This window comes from Tribolium castaneum, chromosome 1 (assembly GCF_031307605.1).
Source record: "Tribolium castaneum strain GA2 chromosome 1, icTriCast1.1, whole genome shotgun sequence".
NCBI classification, from domain to species: Eukaryota; Metazoa; Arthropoda; class Insecta; order Coleoptera; family Tenebrionidae; genus Tribolium; species Tribolium castaneum.
The window spans coordinates 21,253,647-21,268,332 of NC_087394.1; the positions used below are offsets into that span (position 1 = coordinate 21,253,647).

Here is a 14,686-nt window from a genome sequence, read left to right on the forward strand (position 1 = left end):
CATTTCACAGAAGCAAGCCTTTCCTATAAAAATGAAGCTTAATGCAGTGTGCCATCCAATGGAATCAGCCGCATTTGTGTTCTGTTTGAATTTTTTTAAAATTGTTAAATCACAGGCGATAACAACATTTTTTAATATGTTTAAAAGGAAAACCTTCCGACGTTCTCTTACTAAAAGTGAAGGTTGCTATTATGAAGGATAACGCACTTCATTTAAACCCTATAATTTTTATTCAATTTATTGTTTCTTCTCATGAGTACCAAATTGTATAAACCTCAATTTCAATTGCATAATTCAAGAAAATAATCGCTTAAAAGTTGATCTTTACGTATCTATAGTTGTAATGAGGCTGAAAGGATACTCTTATTATTGCCTACTGGCCCTTGGTAGAATTCAAAAAATCCGATCAAGGGGGAGAATTCCTTTGTTTCGAACATAACTAGCTATACGTCATCTGCTGTCATATACAGGGCATCTCACCTAAGACTTTCGAGCCTGATATCTTAGATATTTGTCAAAGGATTTTTGCAACTCAAGTCTTAAAAACATGCCTTTTTAAAATGTTAAATCATTTAAGACTTATATTAACAAATTCACCAACAATAAAAAATGCTGCAAGAAAAAGCTCATCCTTGAAAGGAGTTTGTTTTGCATGAAATAAGAAAAAATTGTTAAACGAGGGTACAATTCGGAAATAAAATTAAGTAGACGCCCTCTGGTGATGACTTTTGAACTATGCCGAAAACAGTACGAAATTTTCGTAATTCCACTTTAAATTGACATTTAATGAATTGTTCAACAATTTTGCGTGTATAGTGTTACTTACTTACATAAGAGAGAATCACTTTAAAAGTATGTGATGGTAAATACTAACTTCGACTTTGGTTCTGCGGTTTTTCGTGGTATAAAGTGTTTATTGTTGGAATTTGAATGTGGATAAAAAGTGAAAAAGATTTAAGTTTTGATTACAAAGTGTTATTAAACAGTTGTCTAATTAAAGACTATAAGTAATGGATCACAGCGAACACAAAGTTGGGCTCAAGAAACCAATAAATTAGTGAAGTGTGTGAATTTTAGGTTAGAATTTTTCCGCTGAAAAAATCATGAAAAACTTCGGTAAATCTATAAAACTACAATTAAGATTAACAACTGCTGATACATTTAAACGTAAATTATGCCAAAAGGTAGGCTTTTCAATGTATTTGGAATAATTTTCCAATAAAGAAAGTGAACCAAACATTCATTCGTTATTCGTGTTTTTCTCATCATCTCTAATTTGTCAACATTCATTTCTTGCACCAAAGATACAATTGTCATTCCGCATAGGCAATGCAATAATTGTGAAGCCTTAAAATTCGAACAACGCTCAAAATATCCGAATAAACGTTTTCCCTCCATTTATGGTTACTGTTTTCGACCTAGTTCAGTGGCGCCCCCAACGGTAATTTTACTTCCGAATGGCGAGCATAAAAATTCGGGCACTTTTGTCATTTCGTTGTCAAAAAGGATAGGCAATTACACACGATTACGTCAGTGAAATGTCAAAGGTGCCCGAAATTTTTTGCTCGCCATTGCACAGACGCAAAAGCGTACACTTATTCTTCCCTAATTTGCTTCATATTAAAAACCATCAAATCCAAATATACAAATAGTTGTTAATTGTTTAAAATATTACAAACTACTGTATGATTTCTTAAATTAAAGTTATCATAAAAATTGAGGTAGTATTTTCTTTACTATTTACTTATTATTCGAGAGTTTATTTACTAGTAACCAGCCCTTAGATAAAGGATTTAGTAGTTATATAATAGTTATATTAGTTGTTCTTACAATAAATCTTAGAACCTTAAAGGCGCTATTAACAATCTGTAATGTGTGTTCACTAAAACTCAAAAGCGATTCCTAAATCTTTTATTGTATTAGTTCTCTCAAGTGTAAATCATATATAGAATAATCAAACTGGTAATAATTTAAAGGTTTAGTATAACTTACTATTTTACACTTAGTGACATTTAATTCAAGTTGATTTAGTTCCCACCAATTTGAGAAATTTGCAAGGTCTTCTTGAAGCAAAAGTGTATCGTTTTGACATATAATTTCTCTGTATAATTTTAAGTCGTCGGCGTATAAGAGTACATTAGAATTATTAAACACACATGTTACTTCATTAATAAATATTAGAAATAACAGTGGCCCAAGGTTCGAACCTTGTGGGACTCCCGAAGTTGGAGTTAAAATGGAAGAAGTGAACCCATTAAGTGTAATGAATTGTTTGCGTTCGCTCAGATAGTTACCAAATCATTCGACTAAGTTATTAGATAAACCAAGTTTCCCTAATTTGTGCAGTAAAATATTATGATTTAACTTGTCAAATGCTTTGGTAAGATCTGTGTATATCACATCTAACTGTCCATTTTCCTTAAGAGTTTCTTAGATAACTTCAGTTAAACACACAAATTTGTAGTTGTAGAATGACCACTCATAAAACCATGTTGACTTTCTGTTAATAAATGTTTTATTTTAGAGTAGATTATATTGTAAATTGTTGCTCCAAATATTTTGGCAAAATTATTTAAAATTGAAATTGGACGAGACAAGAACATGAACTATGCTAAACATGTAAATTATTTTTAGTTTAAAGTTGTCAAATTTTGTGTAAAAGATTTTCGGATAGTATCACCCGTTTAATCGTTTACACCTAAGAACCACTGAATAACCCTCGTGTGTATTAAAAAACTATGTCTTACCCTGTAATTCCCGGTCGACAAAAACACTGCCCAGTGTATACATTGCATGTCTGGTTATAGGAACCAATAGGATCACAGTTACAAGAATGGCACCCTTCTCCACTCCTCAAATTGAAATATCCATCCTCACACTGATCACAATTCCTGCCAATAACATGAGGTCTGCAATGACACGACCCAGTGATCCGATCACACTCGATTGACCCTCCATTCGATTCAGTTCCTGCTGGGTTACACTCACACGGCTGACAGTCCCCTTTTGGCAACGCCAAGGCATTACCGTAATACCCCGGCAAACACACTTCACACTTAGGCCCCCCTGTATTATGGATACACTTCAAACACTCTCCCGTGGTCGTGTTACAATTCCCGATGCCGTTTGGATCAATATTCAAGTTACAGTCACACTGAGTGCAAGGCTGTCTCGGCCCAAACCTCCCCGTGGGGTCCCCAAAGTACCCATCTGAACAAGAGTCGCACTTATGTCCCGTATGACCCACCGGGCACTCCGTACACATAATTATATCCTCATCCACTTGGATACAAGCACCGCCATCGGGGCACCCACACGGTTTGCAGTCATCGGGAGTGCCTCCGAGGGCATTTCCATAGTATCCCCTGGCACAAAACTCGCAATTTTCGCCGGCTGTGTTATGCTCACAAATGCATCGTCCGGTCTCGGAGTCGCAAATTTGCGCGTGTTGGTTGCAGTCGCAAAGAATGCAAGGCATGAATCTGCCTCCAAGTGAAGGAAAGTGGCGGTAGCCGGGCTTGCACGACTCGCAGAAGTAGCCCACGTAGCCGTTGGGGCAGACGCACTGTTCGACCCAAAGAGCAGGAGGACCGGCCACTTTTTGGGCCGCTGTCTCGAGCTTCACGTCGGTGAGGAAACCGACACCTTGAGGGGCGTAGGTTGCGCGAATTTTGATGGCCGTGATGTTGTCTAAAAGGGACATGAAAGCGCGGGCTGAGAGGCGGGGTTGCCAGCCGTAGTTGGGGTGCTCATGGAGACGGAAACTGTACTTTTGTTTCTGTGAAACAAAAACGAAAATAGTATCTATTTATGTACCAAAGAAGTAAAGTGGAACTTTATTGAACGAGTTTGGAAAGGCGAGGCGAATATTTAAGCAAATCAAGTGATAAAAAATACACTTCGCTGCAGTGGTGCATACAATGTTTTTTCGAGGGCTCCTACTATAGTGTTTTTTAACGTTAACCTCCAAATTTTTGTAAATTTTTTGCTTAAGAGGGCTCTTCAGGCTCACACAACACGTATAAATTTATTTTTACAATACAATTAACATCTCTAAATTTTTCGTTGGAACTTTGGGATGTTGGAGCCGAAGATACAGTACAACTTCGATTATCCGACCAAAGCCAAGATCGATAATTGAAAGGATAAATATTTTGGCTCTGAATACTTTTATAAAAACAGAAACAACGAATTCTAACAAATTAATATACATATAACGGTGTTTCTGAAATACTCATCAAAAAAAAAGTCAAAAACGCAAAAAATAAAACAAATTACATCGAGTAATAAATTAATAATTGAGATTTGATGCGAAAAAGTCATTATTGACATTTGAATGTTATAAAATTAATCTTTTTTTACGAAAGCCGTACACATTAACCGCCTGACTCACTTAAAATTATTTTCAGGTATACAGGGTATTTCTAAAAATAGCTACAACACAAGCTTATGTTTTGTTAAATAGAACCTATATTTTTTCCACTGTTGGATGTAGCTTTTAACACAGATGTTTCTGAGCTAAATTGTAAATGGTCAACTTTGCTTTGTTTTTAAAATAACCTGATTTTTTGACAAAAACCTGCTTTTTAAAAAAATCTTTACATAAAAATTAAGAATTTCAGAAAAGTAGGACTTTATCATCCACGAGGTGAAATAAACCGATTTACACGAAAACGAGTTGAATACAACATTTTATTTTTCGAATTAGGCCCAACAAGGTTTACAATAGCTTTAAATCTGTTAAAAATAATCTGACGTTTCTTACTAAGAAATGCCAAACAGTTGTCAAAACTGTCTTACATAGGAGAAAAACCGGAAATTTTGACAGTGTCGAAGAATCAAAGTTATTTATTTAACGAGTTGTGTATAAACCGGACGTTTTATTTCACGAGTGGATTATCAAATACGAGTGTAAATGAGTGGCTTATCATTCAGAAGGTGAAATAAATGAACCGATTTACACGAAAACGAGTTGAAAACAACTTTTTTTTGAATTAGACTCAACAAGGCTTAAAATTGCTTTAAGTCTGTTAAAAATAATCTGACGTTTCATATTGAGAAATGCCAAATACTTGTCAAAACTGCCTTACACAGGAATGTAAGGACTTTATTGCTTAAGCATCTTAAAAATCCTAGCAGCTTGATTCTATAAATGAATGTTTCAGTAGCCTTATTCCGCCATCAATCTCTTTCGCATATGCAATGGTACAAACAAAAAATTGCGGGAACTTTTGTCATTTCTTGTCAAAAGTATCGAGGATTCTACACACTTATGTCGGCAAAATGTCGAAGATGCCGGATATTTTTTGCTCGCCACCGTTTAAAAAAACCGTGCTATAAAATTCAACTTTGTGACACCGCTTTTGGTAATTTTTTATGCGACACAGTTACCAGTTCTGACTTCATTCTGTCCTGATGGTAGGGGTAGGTACTGTTTGGGGAGCAATTTAGATATTTCTTTGTTGGTAATATTGTGCAAGTCTGGTGGAGTGTAAGTTATTTCTTCAAAAATCATTTTGCAAAGCAGCAAACACATACTTGAAGATAAAAAAATACCTGACACTGATGCAACAAATTTTTGAACTATAAAGAGTTCTCAAATGTTATTACCTCACCGGCAAAAAAATCGATCCATAATTAATTTTCTCAAAAACGAATTAGGTTTTTTTATTTTAGTCAGAGAACTTTCAGGTAGAAAGGTAGTCAGGTAGAAATAAGATATATTTCTAACCATTGTTAAGACCAAAAAACAAAAAAATGAGCACTTGATAAAAAGTTTTTTTAACTTTAATTTTTTTTTTAACTTTTATTTATCTTCGTTTATCGTGATACCTGTGGATGTGTCACTATTGTGTAAGTATAGAAGTAAATATGAGAGAGGAAATATGATTTTACATTCAACGGACGCAGCTAGAGCAATTGCTTTACTTCAAGATAGACGATCACAATATTACGCAGCTCGAGTTCTTGGGGTTTCAAGATGCAGTGTGCAGAGAGCTGTAGAACGGTTTCGGGAAACTGGGAGCTACACTAGGAGAGTTGGATCCGGAAGAAGGCGATGTACAACAGCTCGAGATGATCATTTTCTCACACTACAAGTGTTGAGAAACAGGGACACAACAGCTGTTGCTGTTCGTAATTCCTTAGAAAAAGTAAGAGGTGTAGCAATCAGCGAAAGAACAGTAAGAAGGAGACTAAACGAGGAAGGATTACTTGCACGGACACCAGCAAATGGTCCCAAGTTGACCAGAGAGCATCGAGTAGAGCGATTACGTTTTGCTCATGAACATGAGAATTGGGGTACTCGTGACTGGAGCCGGGTTCTCTTCTCTGATGAGTCGAAGTTTTGAGTTCATTCTCCAGATGGACGACAAAGAGTCTAGCGAAGCTCAGGGGAAAGATTTGCTCAGTGTAACATTGTCCCACGAGTGAATTTTGGAGGAGGTTCCATCATGGTGTGGGGTGTCATTAGTTTGGAAGCCCGCACCGAATTAGTCATTGTAGATAGGGAAACAATGACTGCTGATAGATTTTAGACATTTTAGAACCCCATGTGGTGGCCTTACGCACCATTTATTGGAGAAAACTTTATTTCCATGCACGATAACGCACGTGCCCACACTGCACACATCGTGAATACGTATCTTGATGAGGTTGGGATTTCGCGTATGAGATGGCCAGCGCGCAGTCCAGACCTAAATCCCATTGAGCACCTTTGGGACATGATGGGAAGAAAAATTCGTAGCAGAGTTCCTGCTCCAGTAACTCCAAGAGAGTTAAATGTCGTAGTTACTCAAATTTGGGAGGAAATTGACCAAAAGGCGATTGTAAACCTCATTGAGGGAATGTCACGAAGAATGGCAGCAGTAATTCAATCAAGAGGAGGCAACACACCTTATTAAGTTTGAATTTTATCTAAAGTTTAGGTTTACCACTTTGTTAGTTTTAATTAAGGCTTTCATTTTTTTTTAATTTAGCAACATTTTTGTTAAATTGTTAAATAAAAAAACCTTGTTTAATTTATGCTTATTTTAAATTGTGTATTTTAAAGTTACCAAAACATTGTTGCCGTTTAAAACAAGATTTTATTAAGAAAAATTAATTACAAATGATGGATCGAATTTTGTGCCGGTGAGTGTACATTACTCTCGTAGTGATATTCGTACATATACGCACTGTTTATAATAAATATTATACAATAAGTGAATTAAACCATTGTTTATTTGCGAGAAGAAAATTTAATACCACGAGCGCAAGCGAGTGGATTAATTCTTCGAGCAAATTAATAGGTTTAATTCGGGTGTCGTATATATTTTTTTATTAAATTTTGACCAAAATTTACCAAAAAATGCAAGAAAATCTTAAAATTAACCGTTCGGTCTATACAAATCATATCACATGCGAATCAAATTTCCATAACAACGAGTTGTTTATTTATTTGCACAAGTGCGAGAATTGTAACGCGTATGGAAAAAATGGCTAGAATCAGCGATTTTAAAGAGGAAAACCAGGTTTTCGTGCCTGAATTGGTCATTCAAGAAGCTTCAGAAGCTATAAATAAAGTGGTGCCAGCAAAATCTAAACAATTATACGAAAAATAGTATTCAAATTTTTGTGAATGGAGGAAGCGGAAGGATGCAAAGGGAGTAAACGAGAGAATAATTTTGGCTTATATATCTGAATGATCCAAAAATGCAAAATCTTCGTCATTGTGGGCGTATTATTCCCAACTGAAGAAAATGTTATCTGTTAAAGAAAATATCGATATAAGCAGGTTTGTGAGGATTATATTGTTTATAATAAGCTTTGAACTAATAAATAATTGTTGTAGATTTCATCAGGTATCTGCTTTCTTAAAACAACACTCTGTAGGGCACAGACCAAAGAAATCTAAAGTCTTCAGCTTCGAAGAAATGGAAAAGTTTTTAGACACTGCTTTAGATGATGAATATTTGCTGCAAAAAGTGGTTCTAATTGTGGGAGTTTTTGGAGGCTGTAGAATTGGAGAATTGTAACATTTATTTTGAATAAAAGTATTTGTTGGTATTCATTAAAGTTATTTAAATCAATAGTGGAATAATTTTTAAATCACTAGTGAATTAAAACCGTTTTAATTCACTAGTGAATAAATCACTACTTATGCGTGTTACTATGGAATCAATAATGTCACTTTATAATGCCAAAATTGAATAAAAGAATGTAAGATGTCAGATGGTTCTGGGATATGACTTTGCCACATTTAATTATTTTATTTCTGAAATGTACCAATTTTTATCTACTTAGGCAACTAGTAAAACCAAATTTTTCATGTACTTACTCACATTGTTCGTTTCTTTTCTGGAAAAAAGCGGCAAACTTTTAATACCTACTACGATCCTACAATCATTTATAGACAGACTGTATTATAACACGCGCCACTGTGTGAATCGTGTCAGAAACAACTCGTATCACAATGAAAATGCTTAACTATTTATTTTTTAATATAATATTTCCAAACACGTTAAGTGAATAATTATTATAGATACACCAAATAATCTAAACCTTACCGTGTTTGTTGGAATTTTGTTTTGTTGCGCGAAAATGGTGTTGGTGACCGACGCTCCCCCTCCTTCCAGGATAATATCAGTAGCGGTGGGTATAGGCCGATCGTAGTCACCTATCCAAAGACTGAACTGCAGGAGTTGGTTATAGGAGAACCTCCTTTCGCCCAGAAACCTTTCATTTGCCAAGAAGTAAACAGTCTCGTCACCTCGTGCTTCAGCTTTAATACTGTGCGCTAAAGGAACGTGTTCAATTTCCACATCTCGACCATACTCATCTTCAGCTTGCCACCGTTCGGTACTTCTTGAAAATACCGAGTCTATTAAATGCTTGGCGTAATTTCTCGCAGAGTAGCACTCGGAAGAGTGTCCGTAACAAAAGCACGGAGTGCACCCGAATTCGTTATCTTTGTCTAAATTGAAAAAGCCGGGCTTGCACTCCCTGCATCTTCTCCCTTCGACGTTTTCCTTGCAGTAGCAAACTCCAGTGTAGGGATCACAGTTGGGCTCGTTGTTTACAGAGCCGGCTTCCGAACATCCGCAGCTTTTGCACCCGGTGGCGCTAAACTCGTAATAGTTGACAGCGCACCTGTCGCACTTATCTCCGGTGACTCCGGGCTTGCACTGGCACTTGCCCTCGGCGTTGCACTGGAGGCTCCGGGAGCCTTTCTCGTTGCACTCGCAGGCGATACAGTAGCCGTCTTCACGCATGTAATAATTTTCCCGGCAGCGTTCGCAGTTGGGACCGTCTCGGTTAGCTGTGCAGTCCAAGCAGTGGCCTCCGTGTCCGGTCAATCGGTACAATTCTTCGTCGTAGTAGCATCTATTAGAAAACCCGTTGCAATTGCATTCTGCAAATAAATGAGATCATGTTTTAATCGACTAGCTGGAAATGACGGTGCTATCGAAATGAAGATCTCCCGGAATAATGGAGCAATTTGAGATAATGCGTCTAGGTTTAATAAATGGGCGTTTTGGAGGCCTTATGTTTATGACGAAGTTTGAGACAGGTACACGCTCTATGTCTTGGCGGAATTGAAACATTATTGCGTGGGCCACACAGCCGTGGGAGCGGCCCCAGACGTGATGGGCCATCCTGGGCCCGCCCAACGCATCCAATAAGTGCTTAACCCATTTACTCACATTTATAATCTAGGCGATATAAAAACAAAGTTTTGCTTTAACAGTGATTTATTAAAGTCGTTACACCAAACAGGGACATCGACGGTTGGTGTATCGGGCCGTGCTAATTATACAGATGTATACATAAATATATCGGTGTATTAGATTCAGTAACAGGTCATCATGCTGAGAGAGTTCAGGACTGCTCGAGTAAAAAGGTATCGTGCTGAGACCATTTATTACAAATCTCGAGAACTATCTCAAGACGAAAGCTAGTATCGTAGAGATGATAGGAAAACCGTGTCTACAAATATCGAGCATGTGTAGATGCTTTGCGATTATCGTTAGCGATATGAAGTGAGGAGTTAAAACAATAGAGAAGTTCGTGCAGAAGCAAAGACAAAAGCCCAAAGAAAGTCCTCATAACTTTTTGTTTAAAAAAATTGTAAGTTGAAGAGAAATTTAGTGTCAATTTCTTAAATACAGGTTGAGGTAAAAGTGACGTCACAATATAAATTGGCTGTGATTTGGTAAATAACGAAAAAAAATATAAATAAATAATTATAAATTATACATTTCTCGATTATAAAAAATTGTAAAATTGATGATGTTAAGTTGAAAAAGTGATATGGATCATATTCTCTATCAGTCAAAAACATAAGTATCAAAGTACAATGTGATCAAAAATGGTTGTTCATCAAGTCACCTACGAAATTTGAACGTAATGTGCCGCTTAATTTAAATTGTGAATACCGTCAAAGTGATAGATCTGTCATAAGAATGCAAAAAGATTTCGAATCCAAAAACGAAAGAATACACAACTACAAAAATTACGGAAATGTAAAACACAAATCCAACCAAACCGTACACTTAAAACAACTTTGCCAAAAAAATGCAAAAAGTAAGTGAAAAGCTAATTCAAAGATTTGACAGAGAAACTACAATAATCATTTGAACGAAGCGGCACATTGAATTTAAATTCTATAGTTAGCTTGATGAACAACCATTTTTGAACACATTGTACAACGATATTTGACACCATTTGCAAAAATTATGGCATAATTACATTATGACATTACGTTTAGCTTATAGTTCGACTTTAAGTTATCCATTTATTCAATTTGTTATAGTTCCTTTATTGGAAAAGTTCAATTTCTCTCTCTTTCATCGATGATTAGTGACTACCAGTACTAAGTTAAGGGAAAAATGTTTATGATGACGAGTTCAGACGTAAAATTCTTGTAGTTACAAAAAAATCTCTTTTAAAATTTTGAGTTTACATCAAGAAAAACAGTGAAATGACGACGACTGCCAATCTAAACCATTTCAAACGCAGTTAGTCGACGAAAAATGGAAACATTTTTTGACAAATTTATTTGACTTTTCGCCAAATGTAACACCACTGATTTCTATCCCAATTTGTTTTTTACACATTCCAACGGACGTATATGAAACAAAATTTCGAAAATTAACATTCAGTGTCCCAGCTCTCCCAATATAGGAACTCTAATTTAGCTAACATTCAATTTCGTACTAGTGTCTACTCTTACCATCGTCTTGAAGGAAAGATTTTAAATGTTTTAGAATGATTGAAAAGGACCATTGAAACAAAATGCTACGATTTTTGCATGTTTTCTTTATCGAAAAACTAAATTTAGTATTATGAATAAGCACAAATTATATCCATAAGAAAAATCATACCGTAAGTTATTAATGGAATTTATTAAACTAATACCAAAACATATCCTAGGAGTTAAAAACAAGAACATTTCGTTTAAAAGTCTTGTACCTAAATTATATACCAATTATATACAACTATACATAGTTTAATAACAAAACTCATCAAATACAACAACTTTTCAATATAACGTTTGTGAAATTCTTATTTAATATTATTACTGTTTTCCTTTCATTTGTGCAAATGAACCTTTCATTGTTTAATAATTAGTTTGTATTCATAGCAACAATTCTCATTTAAATTGTTTAAATTGTTCGTTTCTATCACACGGAAAATAGTTCGGCACTTTTATTTTTGTACCCACAGGCGGGTACACGTTTCTGTATGTTACCTTTTTCCAAATTTTAAGTAAATTTGCAAAATTTTTATTGAAAAATTAATCAAATAAAAAAATGTTTTATTTGTTGATCTCTGTTACATGGTTAAATTAACAGACGTATTTTTGATACACCCTGTATAAAGTTTTTATAGTGATTGAGTATATTTTTTGTGGTGGGAATATGTATTTATATGGTTAATTAGTTATATAAGACATCTGTAAACCGAACGCGTGTTCGGATTATTGATACCATTTATTATGAATTCTACTATAATCCCAACGATTTCGTAATCCGAACGAGATCTGCAACGTTTTTTAAGGCGGCCCCCGAGAACTGTCAAATCAAGAAAATAGGTGTTTTTACGCATTTTTTACTTTTATACATATCTCAAAATCGACAACAATTTTCCACCGGAAACCACTGTGGCGCCTCCAACTGGTAAATAAATTTTGAAAGCGATAATTAAAAAAAAAATCTTGTTCTCAAAGAAATTTTTCTAAAGGTTATTTTTTTCTTGATATTGCTAGTATCGGGTTCAATTTTTGAATGCACATTTACAATAATGTTGTGCATAAATGGTGTATTTTTTCCGATCTGTGCAGTATTCTGCGTTTCGCACTCAAAGCTCAGATCAGCAGACCAAGAAAACGAATTCAATACTAAATAAATAATGTGTAGTTTTGTGGGGAATTGATTTCTAATCATTTTGCTTTTTGTTGGTACTCCTCTATTTTTTGAGATTTGTATAAAAGTATTTTGACAGTTCTCATGGGCCGCCTTAAACGGTTATTTGCTAACATATAAACAATATTTCTGGACACCTTCTTAGTCTCCTCTACTGTCTTTTGCAACACAATGTTTAAAAAAAAATGTGGTTAAAGTTACACTTCCCTTTCAATGCATTTCCGATGTCATGGCATGTTGAATTTGTTTATTAAAAGGAATACGATAAATTCAAAGGCCTATTTATTAAAAAGATACAATAATTGTAATTCATGGCTAAATGACTATACTGTAACAAACCCAGCAAAGGCAGATAAAAACCTATAAGATAAATGGAATCCAACAACTAAGCATTCTCACGCCTACATCTAAAACGTAATACAGTATTTCCGTAACATACACAATATCATTAAATATAAATAAAAAGTTTTGGCGTGATCCCCTTTAATTGTTATTATTTAATAGTGTTATTATCTAGGTGTTTGTTTTAATATTTAACGATATTTTGCCATTTTACAATTTTATTTATTTGCTTTCATTTAATTTTATCGGAAAAATTCATTAAAATGTTATGAACGTTCCCAAAAACTTATTCCAAATTGTCAAATTGTTGATTTATCTTTGCTTACATTGTAGGTATTTTTTATGCAAAATTAAAATATTTTTTTTCTGTGATTTATTTTATCTACAAATTTTTGAAGACGCAAACGAAAATACAGTAATTTATACAAAACACCAATCACCCGGTCCTCGTGGCCTAACAAGCCACAAAACGCTCCTTCTGATTGTTGTTGATAAGGCGTATGTATTTTCTGATTACTAGCGTTCACGCTTTCTGTAACATATCCGAAGGAGGCTGTTAATACCGACCACCGTTAGCTATCTATCCTGCACTGATTGACAGCAATGGTTAATTCCAAATGCATTTTCAGGTGTGGCAGGTCGTCAACTTTTATCAGACTTGACTTAATACTTGCATCAGCAGTAATAGATACGATCCCGTATGGTAATTTAATCTTGTACAATTCGTTAACAACATCCCCGAAAATTCCCCAATCGACATATGTGACAATTTTCGTCATTTAACGTCCAAACCACAACGAAAATGCAAATCTAACAAACTAGGTATTGGCAAAGTAGGCCCTTGTCTAGAGGCGCATCCTCAAGGGGCGTCAAAGTAGGTATAACTTTGTTTTTCAAATTACAATTAAACAAAAATTTGTGCAACCTTATAAACAATGATTTTGCAGAAGCGTTTGTTTTGGAAAACTCATTTTGTAAAGTTATACCTTTATACTTTGTTTAGTTGTTAATTATTTTTAGTTCTGATAATTCTTCAATAAGAGATTAAATAATAGTCTTTACTGGTTAAGCTACTGGTATACTACAAGAATTAGTTCAGTTTGCATTTCATCGGCGAAATGGCTTTCGGCCTTTTGACTCGTGTGACTGAGTCTTTAGTATGTTAAATTTGAGTTTCCAATGAACTAGAAAAATTGGCTTAAAAATGGCAAAGAGACTAAATAAAAAACCGTCAGGGCCGTTTTCCAAAAAAATTCCTGAAAACAGACAATTAGAGCGAGCTAGCGGTGCAAACCGGATGAACCCAGGAATATAATTCTTATTAAAAGGACTATAGAGGTGAGTTTTATTTTTGTTTCTGTATTAGTAACAAGTGCATAATAATAATAATAATAATAATAATAATAATAATAATAATAATAATAATAATTATAATAATAATAATAATAATAATAATAATAATAATAATAATAATAATAATAGGCCTTTATTAAAGAAAAATGAAATATAAATACAGGGTGACACAAGAGTGCGTAATCGGTCTAAAACTTTTTTACTATTTGAAATCTTGCCATGCCGTTTCTACTATCCGATAGATCAACTTAAAATCCACAAACCAAAAATATTTTTATTGTACACAGGGTGATGTATACAAAATGTTGAACCAAAGTTATGTTTTTTTAAATGGAACACCCTATAAATTTTTGCATAATTGGAATTTACGCAAAATGATAATGTAACTTTATATAAACTATTATGGGTCTATCTTTTTTCGTTTTGGAATTATTCAATTTTTCGTTATAAAAAGACCAATTTTTGGAAAATCACTGCAAAGTCGCCTATGAATATTTTCCGAAAAATTTGCTACAGAAAAATTCAGAATACCCTGTAGTTTTAGCATTAGTCAACTTTTACTTGAAACACGCAGATAATGTACAGAG

The 14,686-nt window shown here is 34.6% G+C and overlaps 1 protein-coding gene across 2 annotated transcripts in view; it reads right to left on the bottom strand.

Annotated features, from left to right (window-relative positions):
• The window catches only part of LanB2 (Laminin B2), an 85,431-nt gene that overhangs the window by 8,940 nt on the left and 61,805 nt on the right, over positions 1–14,686 (bottom strand). For both annotated transcript variants that reach the window (XM_963539.4, XM_008201012.3), the window contains 2 exons: positions 8,547–9,391; positions 2,748–3,778 (listed from right to left, as the gene is read on the bottom strand). In XM_963539.4, the coding sequence (XP_968632.1) occupies positions 2,748–3,778; positions 8,547–9,391 (1,876 nt within the window). The remainder of the gene's footprint in view (positions 1–2,747; positions 3,779–8,546; positions 9,392–14,686) is intronic.